This window comes from Carettochelys insculpta, chromosome 3 (assembly GCF_033958435.1).
Source record: "Carettochelys insculpta isolate YL-2023 chromosome 3, ASM3395843v1, whole genome shotgun sequence".
Lineage (NCBI taxonomy): Eukaryota > Metazoa > Chordata > Testudines > Carettochelyidae > Carettochelys > Carettochelys insculpta.
Genome location: NC_134139.1, coordinates 3,874,737 through 3,900,910, shown reverse-complemented (window position 1 = coordinate 3,900,910; position 26,174 = coordinate 3,874,737). Strand labels below are relative to the sequence as shown.

At 59.0% G+C, this 26,174-nt stretch overlaps 2 protein-coding genes across 10 annotated transcripts in view; both read right to left on the bottom strand.

The window, feature by feature from the left end:
* Positions 1-16: 16 nt before the first annotated feature.
* Positions 17-15,520, bottom strand: LOC142010805 (heme-binding protein 1-like). Of its 6 annotated transcripts, XR_012644890.1 has the most exons (8): positions 15,013-15,422; positions 8,797-8,958; positions 5,555-5,640; positions 4,122-4,248; positions 2,485-2,595; positions 1,248-1,374; positions 983-1,166; positions 713-850 (listed from the first exon to the last, which is right to left on the bottom strand). XR_012644890.1 is itself a non-coding variant. In XM_074989272.1 (6 exons), exons 2-6 carry the CDS (start codon positions 8,942-8,944, stop codon positions 676-678), a joined length of 720 nt encoding a protein of 239 aa, XP_074845373.1. In that variant the 5' UTR covers positions 8,945-8,958; positions 15,013-15,411; the 3' UTR covers positions 17-675. The 6 variants fall into 6 exon arrangements, 5 of the variants coding, with proteins under 5 accessions (XP_074845373.1, XP_074845370.1, XP_074845371.1 ...); XM_074989272.1 differs by lacking the exons at positions 2,485-2,595; positions 4,122-4,248 and having other exon boundaries at positions 17-850; positions 15,013-15,411; XM_074989269.1 differs by lacking the exons at positions 2,485-2,595; positions 4,122-4,248; positions 15,013-15,422 and adding an exon at positions 15,445-15,520 and having other exon boundaries at positions 17-850; positions 983-1,374; positions 8,797-8,961.
* Positions 15,521-16,700: 1,180 nt separating this feature from the next.
* Positions 16,701-26,174, bottom strand: part of KLC4 (kinesin light chain 4) — a 56,680-nt gene continuing 47,206 nt past the window's right edge. For all 4 annotated transcript variants that reach the window (XM_074989261.1, XM_074989265.1, XM_074989264.1 and 1 more), the window contains exons 14-16: positions 20,358-20,482; positions 19,808-19,865; positions 16,701-18,659 (exon numbers count right to left, since the gene is read on the bottom strand). In XM_074989261.1, coding sequence (XP_074845362.1) covers positions 18,585-18,659; positions 19,808-19,865; positions 20,358-20,482 — 258 coding nt within the window. In that variant the 3' untranslated portion in view covers positions 16,701-18,584. The remainder of the gene's footprint in view (positions 18,660-19,807; positions 19,866-20,357; positions 20,483-26,174) is intronic.

Here is a 26,174-nt window from a genome sequence, read left to right as displayed (position 1 = left end):
GCTGCCACCCTGCACAGTGGTTTCAAGTGGGTTTATTTCCGGGTTGCGCTGCCAGCCTCCTCCCGCAGCGCGCAGGGCTGTGGAATCAACCACTCAATGCACAACACAACACACAGGGCCCCAGCGGCTGCCCCTCCCACAGGCTGGGCAGCGGGCACACGCCTGGGCGCGCAACGCCCCGCTCTCGGATCCTGGCACGTGTGCTCCCAGCAGGGCGAGCCCCCAGCCCAGGCTCCAGCCGCAGGTCAGCCCCTCCCTGCTGCTGGCCGTGGAGCGTTCAGTGCCACGGGGGGACAGGAGAGACCCCCCGAGCCCCACCCGAGTCGCCCAGTGCCACATGCCCAGGCAGCGGGGCCAGGCCCAGCCCTGCTAACGCATGTCAGGACTGACGCCTGGAGCCCCCTCAAATGGGCCCCAAGCAGCCAGCCGGCCCAACCCCTCTCCCCCTTGGGCCCTGCCCACACCCGCTGCTTCCTCATGCCCGATGCCCCCTGGCCCCGCAGCCGGGGCAGACCCAGCCAGCCGCTCCGCACTGCTCGCCTCCCGGGCCGGGCCCACGGGGTCTCCTCCTCCGAGCCAGGGCAGCAGCGCTCTGCTACGGCCACCAGTGCGTCAGGCTGTGCATTCGCCTCCTTCCGCCAGGACTGGCGCCTCGCCGGGCCCGGCCGCGCCCACTCACTCCGCCCGCCGGACGGACCAGATCTCGTTGCGCCGCTGGGGAACGCTGGGGTTCTCATAGGCAGCCACCAGGTAGCGCTCGCGCAGCACCGTGTCCGGGGAGTCCAGCAGCGCCCCGAGGAGGCGGATCTCCTGCAGGATCGTCTCCTCGGTCGTCACCCCGTAGAACACCCTGCGACAAGGGGAGCGGCCAGGGAAGAGTCACCTCCGCGCCAGCCCCATCCCGCCCTCCCCTCCCCCAAGAGCCGCGACCGCCCCACTCCCTGGCCTGGGGCCGCTCTCTCCTCGCCTGCGCCGGGCTGACCTGGTCAGGACGCGGAGCGGCTGCCTCTCCTCGATGCGGATGTCGGGGTCGGTGGGCAGAGGGGGGTTGGCCTGGAACTCCCCGGGGAGGTAATAGGAAGTGGTGACGGCCTGCAGCAGCTCAGTGCCCTCCTCGTTGAGACGCACCTCGTTCACCACGGGCACCGTCATGCCCAGGTAGCGGCCTGCAGGAGGCGGGCACAGGCCGGCGGTGAGGGCGCCCTGGAGCTGAGAGAGCCCCTCGCCCGCCCCCCGGCGGCACTCACCCACGGAGTTCTCCTTGCAGATGTAGCGCATGAGCTTCATGAAGCCCATGGAGATGCTCTGCTCGTACCTGGGCTCGCCCTTGGTGATGCAGGCCCACTTCCCTGCCGGGTACAGCCGCTCCTCGCACTGAAACAGGCAGGATGAGGAGCCCCTCAGAGCTGGGCACGCGCTGACAGCCCCCGGCCCAAGCCTGCTAGGGCTGCTGGCAGCCAGGGGGGACGCAGCCCAGCCGTGCGCGCCAAATGCGAGCACCAGGGTGGTGGAGCAGGAACATGGGACGGAGAAGTGAGGTGCCCCAATGCCGGAGGACAGAGCGTTGGTGGGGGGGCACTCAGCTGCCTCCAGCCAGTTCCTAGATACCTCCCAGCTGCAGCTGGGGGAGGGGGGCAGACAACTCCAGTAATCCCGGTGTAGTCCTATGCCAGGTGGCACCGGCACCAGCAGGGCCAGGAAGAAGGGACCACAGGAGCGAAGCGGGAGGTGACCTCTCCATGCCTTGCCCTGCCGAGGGTGAGAGCAGCCAGAGATGGCGGCCAGAGCCCCATGGGTGGTGCAGGGAAGGGGCTGGGGCCATGGAGCCCTGTAGGTAGAGGCTCTGGACTGGACCGCCTGCACCCCTGGAGATGGGCTCGCAGGGCGTGCTGGAGAACCTGAAGGCTAGGCAGGAAGAGACGGGGCACTGGCTTAACACAAAACATCCAGCAGGTGCTTCAGGTCAATGGGAGCAAGCGGGGAACACGCTCCTGCCAGCCAGCATGACGAAGGAGCTCTGCTAGTCACAGACTCCTAGGGCTGGACGGGACCTCAGGTCATCGAGCTGCCTCTGTGGTCACCCCTCTAGGCCCAGGCTGCTGGATGGGGACCGAGGGCAACACAGGCGAGAGCTCCCGAGCCACCCTCCAGTTCCTTCCCCCAAGCGGGGGTCCTGCCCACGCAGCTCGGGAGTGGGGAGCAGAGGTTCCACGCCTCTCATGCCCCCAGGGGTGAATGCAACGGAGGCAAGACCCAGGGCCACAGCGGAGAGCCCCTGGCAGCCACAGGTCCCCACCGCGCTGCAGCCCTCGGCTCGCCGTGGGGAACGAGCCATCCAGAGCTGGAGGGGAACGCCCTGGGAGTGCGGGGACTCCCGCGGAGCAGGCCGGGGAAGCCAGCACCCCACTCCACACCCACCGGCTTTCAGCTCAGTTTGCTCTACAGGCCGGGGCGCTGCTCTCAAAGCTGCTGCTCGCTAGTTACCGCTGGCCCTGCCGGAGCTCAGCCGACCCGCGAAGGTGATCGCTGCTGATTCGGTGCTGGGCGTCAGCACCAATGCTTCCCTGCGCGGAGGGAGATGCGGCCGGCCGACACCTGCAGGGGGGCGGGAGAGCTGCAGCTAACCCAAGCTGCTCACTCCACACCAGCGCCCCAGGACCCCCTCCCTGGCTCAAACAGAGGCACGCTGCAGCAGGAGCAGGACCCCAGAGAGCTGTGGGAGGCCCACGCACCACCCAGCACTGGGCACAGGCAGAGCAGAGCCTGCCCCACCATGGGCCCGACTCGGCAGCTCTACGAGACAAGGCCGTGCAGAACCCAACGCGCCGCCTGGGATACAGCCCTAAGAGCGCAGCTCCACTGGCACTCAGCAGCACTGGGTCTTCAGCCGAACCGCGCGGCCCTGGGGCCTGCGGGATTCAAAGCACAGCCCTGCTGGATCCACGGCACCTTGCCCATGTGGAGGCCGGGGAGCACGACGTGTCGGCTGCAGATTTCAAGGGCAGCAGAGACCTCCCTGCACAGCGCAGGCCAGGAGACCTGGCCCAGCCATGGCTGGGGAGGGGGTTGAATGAGAAAAGCAGGTGGCAGTGGTACACCAGCTCCCACTCTGACCTCCACGGTCTGGGTGTGCAGGGGAGGAGGGGGAGACAGGACCCAAGCCAGCAGAGCACCCCGGGGAGGGAGGGGGAGGCTACTGGGGAGCAGCACGAACTCTGGTGCAGAGGGCGGTGGGGGCGAGCCAGCCCCACTCAGCTCTCGGTGAGGCGCTGCACACAGACCCTGATGGCCCTTTCCTGGGGTAGACTCTGCTCCTGCTGTGGGGAAACACCACGACAAGTCCCAGCCTGAACCCAGGCAGGCCTGGCGCACCGGAGCCCTGGGAGAACAGCAGGATTCCAGCCTGCACAAGGCAGTTGTGGAGCCAGGCTGGGATTGGGGCCAGCACACTCAGCCCAGAGCCGGCGGGCGCCAGCTTCACTCAGCCTTTGCTTGTTGCCCCGAGGAGGAGGCCAGGCCCCAGGCCTGTGCCCCAGCTTTGGGCTCTGCTGTGCAGGAAACCCCTGTGCTGCGCAGGGTGGGCGCTGCGCCCCTTGGGCTCTGCCGCTGCTGGGGCACAGCCAGTGCACCATTTGGTTGGTAACGCTACTTACAAGGGGCAGGGAGCCACTAGGCTCTCAGATGTAACCGGGCCAGGCTCTTGGCCACCCATTGGCTTTCAATGCCCCTGGAACGCCTGAGGGCTCACGCTTTCCAGAGGGCCCCTCCACTGGGCGAGGGGGAACGCAGGAACCGGCGTGCGGGGTCAGGCCCAAGGCCCATCCAGCCCACTCTCCTGCCGGCCGGCTGTGGCCAGTGCCAGGTGTGCCAGGGCAACGAACAGAACACGGAATCGCCGTTGGCCAGCCCCAGGCCTGGCTCCCAGCTGCTGACGGACGCTCCTCCCCAAGCTCACCCTGTTCTTTTCAGACCCCTGGTACAAAGGGCCAGGGGCATGAGCCAGAGCCGGCCGGGTGTGGAAAGGAAGCCAACGTCGGCCGCCGCGCTCAGGGCTCAGACCCAGGCCCCAGGCCGGGAGAGACTCCACCCCGGGCTCTGCTGCGCGCCAGCGTTTCTCCTACCCTCTCCAGCCTCGGGCACGACGCGTCTCCTCTTGGGCTGGCCGAAGTTGATGTGCACCATCGCAATTGGGCGCTGTGTGGGGATGTGCACCGTGCGTACACAGCAAACCCCGAGCCCTGAACACCCCTGTAGGCGGGCAGAGGGATGGGAGATGCCGACTGAGGGCTAACGCACCAGGAGCGACGCCCAACGAGGTGTAATGGGAACACACAAGCAAAGGACCACTGGCCTTATGGCACACGTGTTCGCAGCCCAACACGGAGCGCCAGGGAGAGCCCCCCGGGCACACGGACAGGACGCACCCACAAGGCAGCAGCACAACAAACGTGCACCAGAGGCTGGGAGAGTCCTGCCCTCTTGGAGCTGCAGGCACCGACCACCACACGCTCACTGCCAGCACCCACCAGTCCTGGGGCGGGCAGAGGGCACACAAGCAGCCAGGCTCTCCCCCTCCACCAGCCCCGCTGGAAGCCAAGTCCCCTCCCCTCCCCAGGTCACTTATGCCCCCGCTGCCGGCTGGGAGCGGCACACTCTTGAGTCCTGCGTAAGGAGCTCCGGCAGCCGAGTGAGACGTGCCCCGGGCGGCCGTGCAGCGGGCAGGGAACCTTGCTGGACTGGGGACACATACGACCCTCCCACACACAGGAGAGAGGGAAGCGGGGGAGGCTAACAGGTCAGGTAGTGAATGCCAGGGGGCCCTGACCTGACCTGGGCTGGGCTCCTGGGGACCTGCTGATCTCACCCCACCCTCCCGTCCGCATTTCACTCACTTGCTCCGTCTCGGTTCTGCTTAGCCCCAGAGAGCAGGGGCCCTCTCTGTCCGTGGGACCGGGCACCGCCAGAGTCCATCGGGGCAGGTATACGGACACACCTGCAGCACAGTGCGCCTGCTGGCCCATGCGACGTACCTCCCCCGGCGCGAGGGGCCCAGGGCGGAGGGGCACAGCCGCCTCGCTCTGGGAGCATGTTAGTCACACCCTCAGCGACAGAGATCGGCAGCACAGGCCAGGGCCACGTGCGTCACAGCAGCACCTGGAGCCCTGCCCCAGCCCGGGTTTCCTACAGCCCCGAGAGCCCCCTGCATCGCTCCCGCGCAGGACACCCACGACACAGCAGCCTTCAGGCAGGCCCTGCCTCAGCGAGCAGAAGGTAGCGGCTGCGACGCGCCATCTCAGCCGTGCCGTGCTGCTGCCAGAGGACAGGCCGCAGCTGGAGGGGGCCTAGCAGGGGAGCTTGACCCCAGTGCAAGCTGGGATGGGAGCCAGGCGCTGGTGGGGCACTCCAGACCCTGGCCTGGAGAGGAGGGCGGCAGCAGCAGGGTGCAGGCCCAGGGCTGCGCACTGCATCTTCTGCCCGGCTGGAGAGCACGGGACGGGGCTCTGCCCCAGGCCAGCAGGGGGAATCTGCCTGCGCCCCGGGGACATGGCCTCACCTTCTCATGCTGCAGCAGCGTGACATAGGGCACCGGCTCCCGCACCTGGCGGTGCTGCGTCATCTGCACGATGGGACCCACCATCTCTGCAAAGCCAAGCAGACAGAAAACCGGCCTAGGGAGCGGCAGGGGGAGATGCACCGTTCAGAGCAACCGGGTCCCAGAGGCCTAATGCCAAGCACCAGGATGGGTCCCTGGCTCCTCTCCTGGCTGTGAATGGACATCCCCCACCCAAGATCGGAGCCAGCCCCGTCCCTTGGCAGCTGCAGCTCGCCCGACCCCTTGTCCCACACTGGTGGGGGCAGGGGGGGGGGATCTCCGACGCTGGCTCCAGGTGCTCATGCATAACCCCCGGCAGAGGCACTGCCTAGGGCTCTCGCTGCCCCGAGGAGGGCGTACCAAGCTAGGCACCGCTCCCCCGTCACCGCCGGCAGCTGCTCCCCTCCCCTACCCCTTGGTCTGTGCAGGCCGGCAGCCCTTTGGAGAAGGCACCCTGGCTCTGGCTGTGCCTGCCCAGTGCCCAGCACACCCCCAGCACCACCTACCGCCATACTGTGATCCTGCTGGGCTGAGGCTCTGGCCTTCCCAGCTGTAGCCAGTCCCGGCACAGCAGTGGCAAGACCCCTCTTCCGCACAGCTAGGGAGTCCAGGACCACACGCCATAAGGGCCATCTACAATGGCTGTAGGCATCAGAGTTCGAGGGTGTCATGTGCCTGGACTTTTATATGGAAGAGGGAAGCCCTCTGATGCGCCCAGCGTAGCTACTGGCCCCAGACAGCGTGCCGGGGGCCGCGTGAGGCGTCTAATGAAAGCTGCTGGTGCCCTGAATCGGCGTGTGCTACTTGTGTGTCTGTATCAGGTATGTGGGCACAGTTGGAGGTTTTAGCTCTGTAGCGGTATCAGAAAAGGTTTCAGTGCTGAGCTTCACAATGGGGGGTGTGAATTCAGCCTCAGCCAGGATGCTGGGCTAAACAACGGGGGCGAAAACCAGGTGCTCAGACCCTGCCTCCACTTCCCAGGTGCTGGGACGTGTCACTGGAGTGCAGCCCGCTGGTCAGGTGACCTGGGCTGAGCAAAGGAACTGGAATGAGATGCCCAGACATATTCCACCCGCCGTGTAAAGGACTGGGGTGTGCTGGCCAAACCACTGACCAACGGCATTTTGCCACAGTGGGTCAGGTGACTTTTGACCCTCAAGGGCCTGATGGAAAGACAAAAGGGCTTTGCCCCTAGACAGGAGAATCATGAGGTGGACCCAGGAGTGTCCACCTTGGACTTTTGTCTTTTGTCCCTGGGCCTGTTTCAAAGGAGCCGTGTTCCAGCATGACTTCAGCACGCCGGATCTCCAGTAACTAAAGATGTGTGACCTGGAATTACACCCCTTACGGGGTGGACTATGAGAATCAGCACAGAACACTGCTGGCTGCATCAGTCGCTGTAACTGAGGCATGTAAAGCGTCGCTTTAACAACTGCCCTCTTACCCTGGTCTGTCTTTCTCCTGAATAAATCTTTAGATATTTAGGTGTAAAGGATCTGGCTGTTGCGTGGTGCTTTGGGGAACATCCAAGTGCGTATTGACCGGGGAGTGCGGCTGGACCCTTTAGTGCCTGAAAGAATCTACGTAGAACTGGTGAAATGGGTTTAACAACACTCACCCTAGTCTGGGGGTTGTTGGTGTGGGCTGGCAGAGCAGCTGGGAAGTCTGTGGGTTTGCTTGTGTGCCTCCTGGCTGGCCAGTGGGGCTGGCAGAGGTGCTTTTGTGGAGGATTGGATTTGCCTTAGTGAGAAGGAAATCCCAGCCTGGGGCTGTAAGCGGCCCAGTTTTAGGCAGAGATATCCTGCATTGATTTCTTTAGCTGTGCCCAGAAACCCCGCCCTGTTACAGAGGGGCAAACCCAGAGGTCAGCGGGCATGGGAGGAACGCCCCAAGCGCAGCAGCCAGATGAGTTACAGAGCAGAGAGGTGGTTTGGGAACGTGCGTGGGTGACATCAGCTCTGCCGTCCCCTCCCAACTGGGCACCACACCTCTGTGCACTGAGTGGTTACTGGACAGGATCTGGCTGCTCTGAGCCCAGCTCGCCCCACTGCCTGGAAGGCGAGCACTGAATAATTCCCCCAAGGGTCCTTGCTGCACGCTCAGCTTGGACTTACCCGCAGGGCAGGCCTTGCGACATATTAAGTCAACCTAATGTCCATGGGCACAAAGCAGCCCCAGTAACGGCCAGGCTCACGCACGTCAGCAGCATGTGCACCGGCTGTTCTATCGGCGTGGGGCCTCGCGGGATGGCCCGAAAGCCAGCGCCTCTCAGTGTACCCAGTGCCAATGGTGAACTTGGGCCAAGGGTCAGAAGGTGTAGAGACAGGACCAGGGATGGCACAAAGATCGGCAATAAAGCCAGATTAAGGCAGGAACTGAGGGCAGGCAAGGGAGCGAGGCAGGAAGCAGGAGCAGGCCGGGACAGGGCAGGAACCAGGATGCACGTCACTCGCAAGAGCCAAGCAGGGAACAGGAGCTGATGGACCAGCAAGGGGGAATTTATACAGCTGCTTGGACCCCACTCGTCACCCGTCTCCTCCAGTCCCTGCCTCGCTTCCTCCCACTCCCAGCTCCCGCCTCAGGGGGCTCTGTGCCTGAGCCTTGCCTCCTCTCTGGTTCCTGCCCGTCTCCAGTTCTGGCCTGATCCCAATGCAGATGCTAGGGTTGACTCCTGCTCTGACCGCCAGGCCGGACTGCCTGCACCCTGGTTCGTAATGGTTTGCAGGTACAACCTACCCGGGGTCACTTCCTATTTGAAATAATGGTGCAAGCCAACCGAGTGACGCAGGCCTTGGGCATCCCAACAGGGCCCCCAGCGTGTGTGGGAGAAGAGACACCTTGCCGAGATTAGCAAGGTGCTGCTCCATCTGCTTCCCCTGTGGGGACTCCCCGAGACTTCAGGCCCACAGAGCCCCAGGTTCTAGACCTACTAAAACCAAGGACCCGACTCTCTGCTCTTCGCACACATGCTCAGTCTGTCCGGCTAGAGAAACGCCCTCAGCGCCGTTAAGCCCTGTAAAGGAGCTACCAGTTTCACATGGCCTGGCCATTGGGCTTGGGGCACTGCAGACCACAGGCTGAGCCCTGGGAGAGCCAGCTCCTCCCAGTGGAGCAGTCGGGGATGGATCACAGAGACCGCAGGTGAGCAGGGCCTTGGAATTACTAGTCCGGGGGGTGGGGAAGGAACTGCGCTGTGCTCTCACCTCGCGGAAGGCTCACTTGGTGGGTGCTGGCCACTGCTTCCCAATGAGAGAACAGCCTATTCTGCTCTTCCCCATCCATTGGCTCCTCATCTTCATCAAGGGGCTCATCATCCAATCCATTGAGGTCCTCCAGGGTAATGCGAGCCATGCCAGTGCCAGTTCCTGCTGGGCGGACGGGATGGGGGAAGCAGAGAGAAAATAATAGTGTTCAGCGCAAACCCCGTGCCCACAGCATGGTGCGGTGAGGAGAGTAATGTGCTCTGGAGCTGAGGGAACGGCAGGCTTGGAGAGGTATTTGCTAGTACAAGTGAAACTCAAGCACTACTCTGTTCTCCTCCCGCACCCCTCGGAGTTGTGAAGGCCCAGTCTAGAGAGTCAGCAGAGACTTGTGTGATTCAGGTGGGGCACCGGAAATAGCACAGACTGGGTCAGGGGCTTCCCAGCTGGTAGGGACACTAGGGGGAGGGTGAACCCCAGTCGCCACATTGACAAATCCCTCAGGTTTATTAAAACTCCCACAGATGTGAGCAGAACCCAGAAGTCCTGAGTATCTGCTGTGAGTCAGGCCAGAGGCCAACAGAGAGTGGTCAAAGGGAAATATATTAGCCCCAAATTAAATAGGTCCCCGTTCCCAGGATAAAGTAACAGTGGCTAATCCAGAACTAGCAGGAACTTGCCAGACTTAGCAATCAAGCCAATTAAAGAATCTGGAGCCAATTAGGTTTCCAGAGCCAAATGAGCCAGGCTAATCAGAACACCTGGCGCCAATTAAAACCCAACTTCTGAGGAGAGAAGGGGCTGTGGAGGATCTGGGAGGAGCAAGTACAAGTGCAAAAAGACCCAGCGGGTAAGGCAGGTGCTGGGAGGGCCATGGGGAAGCAACCCAGGGAATTGCAGTGGTCTCCAACAGCTGTGTGACACTTGCAGGCAGCTGCTTTCATGGGGTCCTTGGGCTGCAAGAGGGAGAAGGGGACAGGAGCTGGCCCCACCCACCCCTTGTCCCCAGATCAGCTTGGGTAAAGAACTGTTCGTTTGTGCCCCCCGCTCCCCCCAGAGGTTTGTGCTGCCCTGTACTACTCGGCGAGGTCGCAGGGACTTGGAGCATGGTCTTCCCTCTTTCCCCAGGCTGGCCTGCGATGAGAGGAGCTCAACAAATTGCAAGCTGGTGCCTAGAGAAAGCACCTGAACCAAGGCCTGCTGTCAGCTTGTGAGCCTAGGGATCCACCCAGACTGAGGAGGAGCTTTGTCACACTGCTTAGATACTTGACCAGCACACGCTTGTTAGCAAGAGGGCAGCCAGAAGTTGCTGCTACGTGGCTCCGAAGTAGCTGCTGTTCTGGGAAGCGTGGTCCGCTCTCAGGCCACCTGCATTTTCCAATACATAGAACAGCTACAGGACACACTAACTGTACCACAAGGTGCATGCGGGGGGGAAGCTGTTCTAGATTTAATTTTAACAAATAGGGAGGAAATTGAGAATTTGAAAGTGGAAGGATGCTTGGGTGACAGTGATCATGAAATCAGAGAGTTCACAATTCTAAGGAAGGGTAGAAGGGAAAACAGTACAATAGAGATAATGGATTTCAGGAGGGCAGATTTTGGTAAACTCAGACAGCTGGTAGGTAAGGTCCCATGGGAAGCTAAACTGAGGGGTAAAACAGCTGAGGAGAGTTGGCAGTTTTTCAAAGGGACATTATTAAGGGCCCAAAAGCAAGCTATCCTGCTGCATAGGAAAGACAGAAAACATGGCAAAAGACTGCCTTGGCTTAACCAGGAGATCTTGCATGATCTCAAACTAAAAAAGGAATCGTATAAGAAATGGAAACTAGGACAAATTACAAAGGATGAATATAAGCAAACAACACGAGCGTGCAGGAGCAAGATTAGAGAGGCTAAGGCACAAAATGAGCTCAAACTAGCTACAAGCATAAAGGGAAACAAGAAGACGACCAAGGAGAGGGTAGGGCTATTGGTCAGTGAGGAGGGAGGAACAGTAACAGGGAATTTGGAAATGGCAGAGATGTTTAATGATTTCTTTGTTTCGATCTTCACTGAGAAATCTGAAGGAATGTCTGACAGAGAATGCTAGTGAAAAAGGGGTAGGCTTAGAAGTTGAAATAAGAAAAGAACAAATTAAAATTTACTTAGAAAAAGTAGATGTCTGCAAATCACCAGGGCCTGATGAAATGCATCCTAGAATCCTCAAGGAGCTGATAGAAGAGGTATCTGAGCCTTTAGCAATCATTTTTGGAAAATCATGGGAGACGGGAGAGATTCCAGAAGACTAGAAAAGGGCAAATATAGTACCCATTTATAAAAAGGGGAACAAGAATAACCCGGGAAACTACAGGCCAGTCAGCTTAACTTCTGTGCCAGAAAAGACAATGGAGCAGGTAATTAAAGAAATCATCTGCAAGCATTTGGAAGGTGGTAAGGTGCTAGGGAACAGCCAGCATGGCTTTGTTAAAAACAGATCATGTCAAACCAATCTAATAGCTTTGTTTGATAGAATAACGAGCCTTGTGGATAAGGGAGAAGCGGTGGATGTGGTATACCTAGACTTCAGTAAAGCATTTGACACGGTCTCACATAATGTACTTATCAATAAACTATGCAAATACATTTTAGATGGGGCTACTATAAGGTGGGTGAACAGCTGCCTGGATAACCGTACCCAGAGAGTAGTTATTAATGGTTTTCAATCCTGCTGGAAAAGTATAACTAGTGGGGTTCCACAGGGGTCTGTTTTAGGACCGGTTCTGTTCAATATCTTCATTAACGATTTAGATATTGACATAGAAAGTACACTTATTATGTTGGCAGATGATACCAAGCTGGGAAGGGTTGCAACTTCTTTGGAGGATAGGGTCATAATTCAAAAGGATCTGGATAAACTGGAGAAATGGGCTGAGGTAAACAGGATGAAGTTTAATAAGGACAAATGCAAAGTGCTCCACTTAGGAAGGAAGAATCAGTGTCACACATACAGAATGGGAAAGGACTGCCTAAGAATGAGTACAGCAGAAAGGGATCTGGGGGTTATAGTGGACCACAAGCTAAATATGAGTCAACAGTGTGATGCTGTTGCAAAAAAAGCAAACATGATTCTAGGATGCATTAACAGGTGTGTTGTGAACAAGACACAAGAAGACATTCTTCTGCTCTGCTCTGCGCTGGTTAGGCCTCAGCTGGAGTATTGTGTCCAGTTCTGGGCACTGCAGTTCAGGAAGGATGTGGAGAAATTGGAGAGGGTCCAGAGGAGAGCAATGAGAATGATCAGAAGTCTAGAGAACATGACCTGTGAAGAAAGGCTGAAGGAATTGGGCTTGTTTAGTTTGGAAAAGAGAAGATTGAGGGGGACATGATAGCAGTTTTCAGGTATTTAAAAGGGTGTCATAAGGCGGAGGGAGGGAACTTGTTCTTCCTTGCCTCTGAGGACAGAACAAGAGGCAATGGACTGAAATTGCAGCAGGGAAGGTTCAGGTTGGACATTACGAAAAAGTTCCTAACTGTCAGGGTGATCAAACACTGGAACAAATTGCCAAGGGAGGTGGTAGAATCTCCATCAGTGGAGATATCTAAGAAGAGGTTAGATAGATGGCTTTCAGGGATGGTCTAGAAGGGGCTGGACTCGATGGCCTCTCGAGGTCCCTTCCAGTCCTAATCTTCTATGATTCTGTGATATTACTGAACCACCCGTTCTATACATTTTGTACCTGTGCTCTATTCTGCTTTTGTTGCCTGGCATTGTACCAGGCAAGCAGTATTAGGTAATTATAAAAAGGATCCAGATTTATTTAAGATTGATCAAACACAGCCTCTTGCTCTTGTAAACAGGTTTTGTACTTGCACTTAATGTAATACTTCAAACGCATTGGAAGTGACCCTGAATAAAAACGCCTTGTAAGCAGCACTGACAACCTTGAAGTATTATTGCACAAAATTTGATCTGTTTATATTGGTAGTATTGACTTGTAACTCAGGCATGTATAAACCACACTCATTTTGGGGGAAGAGAACACAACTCGTGCTCCTTCTCCAGTCTGAAACCCATCTTCAAACTAACGTCCTGCAGACCCTGTCACCAAGTGTTGCGTCAAGTGCCACAGGGTGCTCAAAGCCTTCAGTCAGTTTGTTGGACATGGAACGTCATCAAAAACATCCTCTCGATTACGAACGTTTCACCAACACAAGATAGTTTCTCTGGCCTCAGAGCAGACCTCCGTAATTCCCCATCCATCAGCTCTCCGAATATAAGCAAACCCTCATTCGTAGCAACTACTGAGTCCTCTTTTCCTGTGTTGACTGGAAGTGGAACATGTTTCAAGGGTTGCCAATGCCTTCAGTGCCCTCCTCTTGCACATCTTCCACATTTCCCTTCCCTGAAAGCGTTGGAAATTATTGCTGAGGCCTTGCAAGACGTACAGCCTCAGCAAGATGAATTGCAATCCAGCACACTTAGTTTTCAGGACGATCTGAACATTGCGGTATGCATCAAGGGCAACAGTCTTCTAGTTTATGTTTTTTGGTCGGTAACGTCCCTTCACTTCCTTAGCTTGAGCCACTGGTTACAACAAAGACATAGTGTGTGTCTGGGGATGGGAATGTGAGCTGAATGTTTGCAAGAGCTGCTCCTGGAGGGCGTGCAGAACAATTATCCAGGAAGACACATATCCTTGGGGCTCTGCAAGCCAAGCTGACAATCCACTTATTTTAGCCAGTTGATGGATATCTCACCAATCATCCAGGCACTGAATGAACTGACATAAGAGTTTACCAAAAGCACCTGGGTTGTTTTGACTCCCTAGTCAGGAGCAGCAGGCGCATCTCACGCCCATCTGTGTTAGCACAGAGGACTGGAGTTGCCGTGTCCTTTGTACCTCTCTCTCCTCCAGGCTTTTCATATTTGCCCCTACGTGTCTGTTGTCAGAGCCCCTTCAAACAGTCACCACAGGAAGCATCAGCCAAGGAAATGTAAGGAAGTTTTTCCACACTACTCCTGCTGGTTGGTCTGCTGCTTTTCACCATGTTCTTCTGTAGCAGAGACCGAAACATGCCTTCAAGCAAACTGACCATCACATGCCTTAAAGTTGTTCAAGCAAAGGGAAGGGGGCTTGCCTCAACTGCCAGTCCAGCGAGTAGTACCCCTGCACCATCTTCTCTTTGAACCAGAAGAGTGGTCGATATCAGAAGCCTTTCCTTCACATCCATGCTTACAGCACCTATTGGACTGTCCGTCTTCATATTCAGCCAAAAGCTTATCCTTCTGCATAACCAACATGTGCAACTCCCACTAGACTGAAACCTGGTTTTGAGTAGTCCCCTCCGAGCTTGATGCTCCTGGACCATCTGTATTTTTTTTTCTTTGAGGAATTTCTAGCATTTAGTCATTTTTTGCCACAAAATGGTGATCCTAGAATCATAAAACACTAGGACTGGAAGGGACCTTGAGAAGTCATCAAGTCCAGCCCCCTGCCCCAATGGCAGGACAAGTACTGTCTAAACCATCCCTGATAGACACTTATCTAACGTGATGCAAGGAAACAGAGAATGTAATATCACAAATATTGCTCTAATGCAGCAGCTCTGTTGTTGTAATGGACTACACAATTCACAAACTGTTCCCAAGGAAAACATTGCTCTTAAGCAGTGGATGGGCTTCTAAAGATACTGCTCCCAACCAGTGCCTACTCAGCCACCAGCATGTATCATCTAGCTCCATGATCACTAGGTTTACTTTTCCTATTCTCCCATAGCACAGAGGCTTCATTTAACAGGAGACCGCAGCACAGGGCAACTGGCCCAAGATCATGCAGTGAAAGGTCACCTCCTGCTTTCCACTCCCCTCACCCAGCTGGGACTAGGACTCACCACGGCTGGTCCGGACACAACACTATAAATATTTACAACAAGAAGTCCTGCGGCACCTTATAGGCTGACCTGTTTTGGAGCAGAAGCTTCCGTGAGCAAAGACCCACTTCGTGACGAAGCGGGTCTCTGCCCACGGAAGCTTCTCCTCCAAAATATCTGCCAGCCTACAAGGTGCCGCAGGACTTCTCGTTGTTCTCGAAGCTGCCGGCCGCCGCGGCTCCCTCTCCGACACGCGTAAACGTTCAGGCATTTGGCCGAACAGTCTTAGCAACAGGCCGAAGCCCTTTTAAAACGCGCATCCCCAGCGCTGACAAACCCTGAACTACTCGCGCTCCGCAAACCCACCAGCAGCCCCGCCCCCGCCGCACTCGAGAGACTAGCAGATTAGCTCCTTAGGGGATGAGCCTTCCCCGGGCAGCCCCGCAGACAGCCTTGTACTCGGCACCCGGCCGCGGACCGCCCCGAGCTGCTCCAGCTCCAGCTCCAGCTCCAGCTCCCGCCGGGAGAGGCCTTGGCCCCGTCCAGGGCCCGCCACGCAGCGGGGGTGGGGGCGGGGGGGGTCCCCATCTGTCGGGGGGGGGTCACGGCCGCTCCCCCTCGGGCCTGCCCCTCCGCGGCCGCCGTGACATTCCAGTCGTGCGGCCCGCGCAGCGTCATGCGGTGCCAGGCCGGGGCAGCTGCGGGAGGCCGCGGCCCCGACGCGCCCCGGCTGGCGGCTGCTCGGTGCCGGAGCCGCCCGGCGCAGCGAGAGGGGACTCGGGGTAGGGGGGTTGTTACCTGCACTTCCTGCTTCGCCGCCGACCCGGAACCTCTCACAGCTGAGGTCACCGCTCCGGAAATCCGAAGACCCCCCCCCCCCCCCGACGGAAATGGCGTAACGACGGATAAACGTGTGACGTGATGACCCGGAAGCGAAGCTGATATTTCCGCTGCTGCTCGCCGCCGGGGGGATCTTGACTGCTGGGCTCGCGAGCAGGGGGGCGGGGCCTGTGCCAGGGCCACACCCCTGGGGCGGAGCTAGAGTGCTTGCGGTTGGCTGCCGCCCCGCCCACCCAGCGGAAAAGAGCCCGTGCGAGCCTGGCCCGGGTGACACCCCCCCGTCGGAGGGCGGGGCTGGCCATGCTAATTAGCGCCCCGCACAGTGATGGCGTCACGTGAGCGTGGCTCGAGTGGGGCCCAGCAGAGCCCACGAGGGGTGGAGTCACGTGGGGGCCCTTTGTCTGCAGCCCACAGGCCTGTCCGTGAGCCGTAGGGCCCCGCTCGTCCCCACCGCCCGGGCCGGGAGCCCAGGGCCAGGGCTGGGGCGGGCCGGACCGGACCGAGGGGCCGGGCCGCTCCCCATGGCCGGGAGCCCAGGGGCCAGGGCTGGGGCGGGCCGGACCGGACCGAGGGGCCGGGCCGCTCCCCATGGCCGGGAGCCCAGGGGCCAGGGCTGGGGCGGGCCGGGCCGCTCCTCCACGTCCCTGATTCCAGGAGCCTGGGCTGTGTAAGAGCCCAGCGCGGTGCAAGCCTGGGAGGAGAATCGGGGGCGCTGACCCCACCGGCTCGGCCCAGCGTGGTGTGTCAGAGGGGAATAAGGGCAGCAAGACGAAACTCAGGCTTGAGAAATCCAGCGCAGTGAATGCAGAGGGGCCCGGTTTGATCCAGTCGCACACACCACTGGGTTCTAAATGGCCTCTCTTCCTTTGGGGTGCACTCTGAGCGCTGCCACGAGCTGCCCCGGGCAGCCCTCGTCTCCGCCTGCGGCTGTGCTCCCGTAAGCACTGTTTGGCTGCAGAGGCAATGGGCTGTTACAATCCCATGTCATGAATCGCTGCCAGTCTCACCCGGCTACCATGTGCCATACACAGCACCCCATTCCGTACAGGCTGTTACTGAACACAGGGGTACAGAAGAGGGCAGAGAGCGACCCAGGACCAGGCAAGCTTGCATATGGAGTCAGGTTGCAAAGATGGGAGTTGTTTAGAGAAGAGACGAGGGGACAAGACCCGGATGTGTAAAATAACATCTGCATCAGACTAGGGAGGTGGGAACTTCTGTCCGCCATTTCTCTTAGCACAAGAACCAGACGACAGTGACAGTGAAGGTAAATTCAAAACTGGCGAAAGGAAACATTCACATAATGCAGAATGAGCCTCTGGAATTCATTGCCACATGAGGGTGTTAAATCCCATTAGGAGGTTTGTCAAAGGCACAGGCATTCACTGGGTAACAGCAATATGCAGTTATAAGAGTAAGTGCCAGAAGAACTGGAGATTTGGGAAGAATATAAACCCTAATGCTTCATGGCAGAAGCCTACTTCTAGTTAACGGGGATAGGAGGAATCCTTCCCTGGGGTGGGTTACTCCCCAGTATCTGCCAGGGTCAGAGAGAGGCTGCAAGGCTAGATGGACCCCTAGCTGGTGCCAGTATTGCGCGCTGAGTTTCTTTTGTAGCGCTACAGCTTGCCGCAGAGGAATTTGGGATGGCAATCTGGAGAGACCAGCAGACATTTCATACCCAGCTCCCCTATGCATTTAAAACAGCAGATGAGAGCAAGGCAGCTGCATGCAGAGACCAAACCTCCCTCTCCCTTTGGCAGCATGGGTGACAGCCTGCTGGCTTGCCTCTGCAGACACATCTAGTCAGGTGTCGCTCTCCAGCACCTGGGGCTCGGCCCAGAAGAGGATGTGGGAGCTCGTGGCTAGCCAGGCCAGGGCGCTGGGACTGGAGCAGGCCTACCTTTTTCAGACAAAATGTTTTTCACCAGATGTTCAGAGTGATTCAACCATTCCACGAATTTGTGTCCACTCACTAAACTGTTTCATCCAGAACATTGAGAAACAGCCCAAATGTTTGATTATTTTGATTCAAAGCAACTTTGTGGTTTCCAGTTTTACTCCCCCGGTATTGTTTCGCAAACCGGCAACCCTCTTTCCTTCCAGTTCAGCGACAGTTCTAGCGCTGGGAGCCACTGTCCATCTTCGTCGTAGTGCAAGCAGCCCTTCCCCCACAGGCTTTGAGGTTCTCCCCACGGTCAGGTGGTGATTTTTTTATTTAATAAAATAAAGTATCACAGTGAGGGGTGAATCATGGGTGACAACAGCGCTGTCAGCTCCTCCAGAGCCACTGCACTGCTCTCTCCGTGCTCAGGCAGGCACAAGACCAGGGACCAGACCAGGACCTGGGCTTGCAGCATGCCTAGGGATGGGGGCTGGTCTCCAGTGGAGTGCAGGGACCTGCCTTTGAAGCCTGGGTTGAGTCACACAGGTGAACTCCTTGGGAAGATCACAGGGCTGCCAGGATCCTTCCAGCCTCTTCTCTGGTTCTCAAGCAGCTGAGCTGGAAGAACGCCAGCCCTGGGCAGTGGGAGGCACTAAGCTTGGGGAGCAGCTGATAACTAAGGAGAAAGTCATGCTGAGATGCAGCAGGGAGGCCCTGCTGGGGACAGTGAAAGCCTGCACGGCTGCTTCAGAGCACCCCCAGCGCACCTCTCAGCCAGCCCCTGCCTGGAGGAAGGTCTGGGGAGTCTCTGCCCCTCTGCTCTGAGATCCAAAGGCACAAGTGCTGCTATCTCTGATCAAACGCAGCTCGAAGGGCTTCCCTGAAGCTGCTGGTCCCCAGCCTGTGCAAGGCCCAGGCAGGCGCCGGCCACGGGAAGCTTTCTTCACGGGGTGCATTGCCATGGGCTCGTGCTCCCCCCACCATACAAAAGCAAGTCTCTTCCAGGGGCAGCGTCTGAGACAGGGCAGGCTGGAGCTGTGAGTGCAGGGAGGAAGAGTACCAGGCTGGAGTAGTGTGAGTCTGAAACTGGATCAGCCGGAGTGTCAGGCAGTGCAGGGTCCTGGAGGTAGCGCTGGTGCCACAGGGTGCAGTCAAGCAGCAAGGCATGAGAGACGGAGCCAGGAGGGGCGGCAGAGAGGAGCCTGGAGGCAGGTCAGGAGCTGTGAGAGGATAGATCCAGGCTGCTGGCACTGTAATCTCTGCTCTGTGCCCGGAGACCCGACGATTCCTGGAAAACAAACACAGTTCAGGATCCTACATCCTTGGCATCCAGGCCCCTGCACTGACAGCTTCTGCACAGTACCCTGCTCTGAGCTGAGCCCAAGGGGCCCTGTCCTCCACTCTCCCCAGCCACAGGCCCAGCAGCTGGGACCATTTGGGTTAGTTTGTGCTCCAACCCCATCTCAATGGCATCATGTCTGAGTTTCACAGCGACCGTGGAGAACAGTGGGCAGCCAGAGGCTTGGGGGAAGGCTCCGTGGACAGGCTCACGGGCCTGGGGGAAGGAGAGATGTTGTGTTAAAGTTCTCATCAGTGACTACATGGCTTTGCCACGTGACTCATTGCTGGGCTCCAGCGTCTGGAGTTCCTGAACAGTTCTGAGGCAGTTCAGCCCTGTCCGAGCTGCTATTTCAGGCTGGCTGCAGCCCCAGGCAGGCACGCCCGGGGTCCTGCTTCTGCATGTTGAAGGGCTCTCCCAGTGACGCAGGTTTGGGTTTTGTTTCTGAGGACGGCTCCGAGCCAGCAAACAGCCCTGCAGCAAATCTCCCCCTGGAATCGGACGAGCCAGCCCTGGGCCCGACTCCAAGGGGCTTGCAAAGCCTCTGTCCAGCCTGAACTGCCCTGCCCCCTGGCACACGTGGCCCAGGGCTCCCTACTGCTGCTCTCCGGTTGGGCCGGAGCCCTGCTGCCCTGCATACCATGCCCAGCTGTGAGGCTGGCGCCCGCAGGTGCCCATGCTGGGGGCTGCTGGTTCCCTGCCATTGCAGTTGGCCGTATGCCTGACACAGGCCGGGATGGCGGCTGCACCTGGGCAAATAGCTCCACTGGAGAGCTGTGAGAGCCCCCACGTCTTCATTCGGCCTCTAGGAGCCTTTCAGGCCCTTCCTGTCCTGTCCCGTCCAGGGAGATGTCAGCTGCCACTGCCTCCCCGCAGCACTGCCCCCACTGCGCTGGCCCTGCTCACTCCCTGAGCCCACACTGCCCTGGCACTGCCCAGTGCCGGTGTATTAGTGGCTTTGCCCTGTGCGTTCCCGACCCCCACCCAGCCTGCATCTCAGCAAGGCGGGTGTCAGCCCTGCGTGCAGCTGGCCCAGGCCCCGTGGGCTCTGAGTGGGAGAGGCAGCCTACGGGCGGTGCTAGCTGCTGAGCTCTCACCTGGAAGGAATCGTCGCTGGGTTTACTCAGGTAATTTAATGATGCTGCTCGTTTCAGGCTAGGAAAAGAAAGAGAAAGAAGTGAGCTCGCAAGCTTGGCCCCTGCCCACGGGACGCAGCCTCCCAGCCCTCAGCCTGGCACCCGCAGCTCTGCACAGGGGCTTGGACATACACTGCTGCTTGGGCAGCCCCTGGCTCCCCCACCTCCAGACCCATCCCCACTGCCCCTCCTAAAGCTTCGGGGTCCACCTCTCCCCATACAGGCAGGGTGAGAGAGCTGCTGGCTCTCCTGTTCTCTCTGGGCATGGCCTGCTATCGCTCCGGCGTGACTGAGTGGAGGAAGCAGCCTCGCAAGGCAGTACCACCAGGCCCCAAGGCTGGGGTGGCTCTGCAGAATCCCGTCTGTGCAGGGCTCCTGCCCCCAAAGGTATATGGGCCTCAGGAATGGGCGGCCCCTGGCGTATGCAGATGGCATTTCCTGCTGCGCTCTGCCACTGGCCTGAGAGGCAGCAGTGGATGTGACAGGAGACGGGCCCCTGGGAGCCGCGTACTTTGTGCTCCTGGGCTCCAGGGGGCCGTTCCCCTGCAGCTTCTTGACAAGCATTTCACTGCTCCTCCGGAGCACATCTCGAAGCTTCACCAGCGAGCTGCTGCGCTGCAGGGCACCGGTGCCATCCTGCAGAGAGAGACAACCAACAGGGGCCGTCAGGTGGCTGACAAGTGGGGGGCCGGCTCCCCATGCCCAGGGAAGGCTGCAGTACATGGAACCAAACTTCCCCTGAACTGGCAGCCCACACACTCTGCCCTCAGAGCCAAGCACAGCGTGCTCCGGGCAGGGAAGTCTGGGGGAAATCCCCAGCCCACCTCTGACACCAGCCAGCACTCGCTTGGCACAAGAAACCAACATGATGGCCAACTAACCCCGGCGAGCCCTCTGTGGCCACAGGTGGGAAGCTACTGTGAGGCTGTGGTGTGTGCCGTGGAGACCCCATGTCTCTAGCATGGCCAGAGAGCGACTGCCAGTGCAGTTAGCAGAGGGAGAGCCCCTGCTTGCGCCACAAGGCACACGCCCCACATTGGCCACTGGCCTGCAGAGCAAATGCAGGAGCGGGCAGACGCCACAGGCTGCTGGGGGGCTTTGGGACCGGTGAGAGCCCTCGCCCCCACGCGCAGTGCGGGCACAAGGCGAGTTCCTCGGGCGGGCAAGGACTGGTCAGGCTGTTGCTCGCGGATGAGCGCGCTGGCAGTAGCCACACTCTGCACCCTGCTGCGCCTGGCACCTGCTGACTGGCATTTTGCAGTTCATCCTGCTCCTCTCCCTCCTCCCTAACAGCGTTCCCCCTAAGCTGAGCTCTCAGGCGGCTGCCCATCAGAGATTCAGGTACCACCCAGCTGATCAGCAGAGCGCCCCCAGCCAGCAGCCTTTGTTTCTGTTGGCGGTGCACATCCCCCACCTGCCTGGGGCATGTAACAAAATTTATTCCACCCACAGATGGAAAAAAATTAGCAGGCACCCTGGTCTCCCCTGCTTCCCTTCCATCACAGCTGGCCTTGGGCTGACTCCTCACCTGCCTTCTCCCCCTCCCAGACCTGCACCGAAAGACTCTGGCTGTGGATGGGACCACCCAACGACAGCTCTTACCAGCCAGGGGCCTGGTGCCCATGCTGCTGGGGCTGAGGAGTAGGGTCAGCACTCGAGGGAGGGATGCGGAGACCCTGCCCTGCGGCAGAGAGCTGTCCCTCCCCGAGCAACGGGTGTGCTTGGCTCCCCTTTGCTCTGCTATGGGTCACTCCCACTGGCCTCTCTGCTTGAGGGGGGCTTTTATTTGCACTGGTCGGTGCTCTGCAGCCTTGCCATGGCCTCTGCTCCTGCTGCCTGCTGGCCTGTGGCTCCAGCCGCCCTTGGCCTGTTGGGGGACAGGGTGCTGGGCTGGATGGACCACTGGGCTGATCCACTGTGACCGTCCTTAGGGCAGCCACACCACAGGAACAACTTTAACCCCAGCTGAGCTGTCCAGGATTCATCCTGGTGACCTCCACGCAGCAGCGCTGCGGCCGTTAGCAGGTGGCGATGCCCTAAGGCGGGCGGGGGGGGGTCTAATGCAATCCGAACTGACGGAATCTCAGCTCTGTTCGTACGAAACCCCCACCCGTCAGCACGCGAGAGACGAAGTGTGTCGAATGTGAAAACTTCGCTGATCGCTACAGAAACGGGACTTCACAGCCACAAAAAACAGCCTCCAACGTCAACACTTCTATGAGCCGGATGAGCCCGAGACCCAGCCGATTGTGCTGTGCCCCTGCCCTCCTGAGGAAATTTCACCCCCCCCAGAGGGCCTGCCCCCCGCCTTGCACACCCTCTGCCCTGCCTGAATTCCCCAGCTTAAACCCTCCCCCAGGAGAAAGGGGAAAAGCACGGAGAAGGGCTACAGCCGTGTAAGGGGCATGGATGTGCTTCCATACGGGGAGAGAGCCAGAGGACCAGGACCACAGCGCTGAGAGGAGACAATGGGTTGGTGAGGGGGAGGGATAGGGCAGAGGTCTATCAGAGCCCCAGCTGGTGTGGAGAGAGAATGGGACGAGCTAGTTACACCATCCCAGAGCACAGGGACCGGGGTCGCCCCAGGAAAGCTGCAGGCAGCCAGGCTGAACACAAAGAGGGCACGTCTCTGGACTCAGTCGCCTGGTGGGACTCGCTGCCAGGGAAGTTTGTGAAGGGCAGAAGCATCACGCGGGTTCAGAAATGAACAAGACAGATGTGCCACGGGGCCCCAGCCACAATCCTAGAGCCCTGGGGCTGGGCGCAGGGGCAGGAAACGGGGCCCGGCGCCCCACAGCCTCTGACTGGGAGACTTTGCTTAGTGCTCTGTTCTGCTCGGCCCCTCCTCTGTGCACGTCTAGGAGCGAACTAAGGCCGAGAGAGACCCTGGCTCTAAAGTGTCACATTGTCATTACCATACATGGGCACCACTAACGTTAAGTGTTTGTCCCCACTGATGGGATGACAACATTGCAGTTCAAAACTAATAGCTGGACATCAAAGGGCAATAACTATGGGAGAAATGGGTTTTCTTTCTGCATAAAGCCCCAACGCGGTTGCATTCCAGCACTGCAGCGTGGAGACAGAGCAGCTCAGCAAGGATGGACCCCAGGAAAGCAGCCGGGAAAGCCACGCCCGAGACAGGAAACGGTGCCCTCAGTCTCCTCTGGCCCTGGTCACTGGCAGGCAGCTGCTGAGGGCTGGGGGTGGAGGGAGGTGTTCCCTGGAAGCTGAGCTGTTGGTGAGCAGAGCGCCCACAGCTGGGAGCCTGTGCACATCCCCATACGCCTCAGTGAGGGTAACAAAAGGTATTCTGCCCATGGCTGGGACAATGCAGAGCAGTGGCGGGGGCTGCGGAGCTGCCTTGCAGCTGGGGGTAGCAGCAGGCTTGCCTTGTGGAGGGTGCCAGGCAGGTGGGCTTCCCTCACCCCCTTACAGGAGCTGACCAGGACACGTCTCAGCAGGCTGGGGCAGACCCCTCCCAGCGTCTCACCCTTTCATACCCCTTTTTACTCCCCGACCCCCATGGGAGCTACACCCCCCGCCCCGTCTGCTGGAGCTCACGAGGGCTGTCACGTGCCCTAGTGTGGCTGTGCCAGGAGCATTGCACGAGTGCGTGGCCTGGTGGAGGGCACCCAACCCCCTAGCAGCACTGATGGAGTCCAAGGGGTGCGGGATGGGCTAAGCCATCCCTTGGCTGGCACTGAGGCCCACCGAGTGGCAGCGACGCCGGTCACCCAGCAAGTCAAGCCCAGAGCTGGGAACACAGCATGGCCATGGCCAGGCCAGCCCACAGCACAACCCCATCGCTGACACGCAGGGCCAGCCGCTCACAAGGAGGGGCAAGAGGTCCGTGGGGCAGTGAGAAGCTGAGAGCCCAGCGGGCAGCCTGATGCCCTTCCCTTTGTGCTTCAGTGCCTGTGGAGCCTTGTCACCTCCTCACCTGCCCCTCCTCTCTAGGGCCAACAACCCTTCTGGGTCTGAGCCAGCCCTACGCCAAAGAGCCTGAGTGATGCAGCCGTGTCTTCCCGCCCCCAGCAGGGCTTGGAAACAGCAAGCTGCTCCAAATGGAAGCGTCAGGCTGGGTCCGTGCGTTGGCCCCACTCTCCCACCAGCTGGGAGCGGCCAAGGCAGAGGGGAGTCCCTGAAAGCCCACGAAGGACAAGGGGGATAACTTGTGCCGAGACGTGTCTCCCACAGCCCAGGCAGTCAGTGGTAGAGTCGGTTCTATGCTGCTCCTGGGCTGTCTCCTGGAACTGGATGGCCCATCCCTAGGAATGTGACGTCACTCCTCTGCAGACTAGCTTCTCCTTTGGTCAGGGGCAGTGCTGCATTCCAGGGCCAGCTCTCCCCAGCTCACGAGCCGGTCCGTGTGCGACAAGCGCTCTCTCTGCCTTTCCTGCTCTGCAATCCGTCCCCTCTCCCCTCACGTCTCGTCTCCCGCTCATCACTCAGACCCTGCGCTCTCCAGCTGCAGAAGCTTTTCCAGGCCTCCAACAATTTTTGATGCCCATCTCTGCAGCCCTTCATTTCAGCTCTGGTGTTTTCTCCACAGGGCGACCCACCTGTGCCCAGAGCCGCAGGTGACAGGCACCACGCCATGGGCTTGTGCACAGCCAGGGGCACGCTTGTGGTATGTCTGGCCAGTCCCTTCTTCTGCATTTCGGAGAATTTCACAGCACCGTGACAACGCTGCCCAGCCTCTTCCCCAGGCAGGTGCAGCTAACTCCAAACCCAGGCAGGTGGAGGACTCATTCAGACACTTCTCTCCAAGCGTGTTACCGTAACTTGCTCAGGACTAACTTGTGACCATGGAGGGGCCCGGTCTCCTAGCTTGCCTGGGTCCCTCGGAGGCACCTCATAGGTCTCTGTGGTTCTGACAAAGTTAACCATGACTGAATGGCTCAGCGTGGAAGCTGGACAAAGTCTGACCAGAAGTCAGATGGGAATTTCTAACAGAGTAAATAACCCTTAGAACAACTTACCCAGGGCCATGGTGGGTTCCACCTCACTGGCTGTTTTCCAGTCAAGAGCAGCCGTTGCTCTGAAAGCTCTGCTCTAGGGACTATGGTGGGGAAATCCTATGGTCTGTGTTATACAGGTCAGACCAGATAATAGCACTGGGCCTGTCCATGAACTCTGCCTGCAGAAGCCAGGCTGGGGGAAAATGGCTCACTGCAAGAGCCCTCCAGTCACCTCTGAAATGGTCTCAGCTCTCTCTGCTCCCCCCGAGAGCAGCTCCAGCCTCCAGCTGCTGTGCCTGGGCTCTGAAGTCCATGGGCCGTTTGCACTGGATGCAAATGAACCCCCACGTGCCCACGGCCTGTCCGCCCTGGGGCGCGTGTCCTGGCAGCCAGTCCTCTGGCCCACAGCTAATGCTGAAGGATGGCCAGGTTCTCCCGCGAGGTGGAGGGCCAGGGCATCAGTGCTCTATTTCAGCCACAGGGTATCGGCCTGCCCCAGCGTGCCCTCCAGCAGTCTGCTCTCTCCCCTCGCATAGGGGCAGTGCAGCTGCTGCTGCGCTTGCGAGGGCTGAGTGCTGGGGCAGACCCCTCCCTGTGCTGCACCAGGGCTCATGCTGGCTGGTGCCCGGAACAAGGAGGGACAGGACCAGTGCTCGCCGGCCCCCAAAGGCCCTTCACAGTAGCTGGGGGTTGACAAGCCTTTGCAGTAAAGCATCAGGGTTGGTAAAGGGAGGCCTGCTCTATACAGGGTACATTCTGGAGAACTAACAGGGCATCAAACTGCACCCTACTGGAGGTATTTCAATGACAGACACTTACAGCAGAAGGAGAGGAACTAGAATGCCTAGGAGTGGGCAAGGAGCATGATATAACCAGCTCACGACCGTGGTTACATCAAGCAGTGGCTGGTCACAAATGGTGCTGCCCAGAGGTGGGAACCAGCACTGCCTGCAGGCTCTGGGGCTGACAGCCGAGTGGAGAGGACCAGCGAACACTCGGGCTGGACACAAACAGCAGCAGCTGTGCGGGCGATACGGACTGCAGCGTGCCTAGACCCCAGATGCGAAGGACCCGGAGGCTCTGGGAATGGGCAGAACAATTGATGACAGCGTGGCTGGCACGTGCGAGATAGTGCACGCTGGGAAGGGAGTACCTGACTCACTGCACTCGGGGCTAAATGGTCCTAGAAGAGCCCTGCAGCAGGAGAGCCCTGCTCTGACCGGCAAGCCAACGACCTGTTGGGAACTGTGCCCGCCTCAGGCTTCGAGCACACGTCAAAGGCGTGGGGGTTTAAATCTTCCCTCCTCTCACAGAGCAACACCCAGGGCTCCCTTGTCTGGGGGTGAGGGGGCAAACCCAGGGAT

Excerpts from the sequence above, each read along its gene's own strand:
- LOC142010805 (XM_074989269.1), bottom strand. The coding sequence starts at position 8,944 with ATGGCTCGCATTACCCTGGAGGACCTCAATGGATTGGATGATGAGCCC. Across the intron at positions 1,375-5,554 it reads CGCTGCTGCAGCATGAGAAG|TGCGAGGAGCGGCTGTACCC; the intron begins GTGAGGCCATGT and ends TGCCTGTTTCAG. Across the intron at positions 851-982 it reads CCGCTCCGCGTCCTGACCAG|GGTGTTCTACGGGGTGACGA; the intron begins GTCAGCCCGGCG and ends CCCTTGTCGCAG.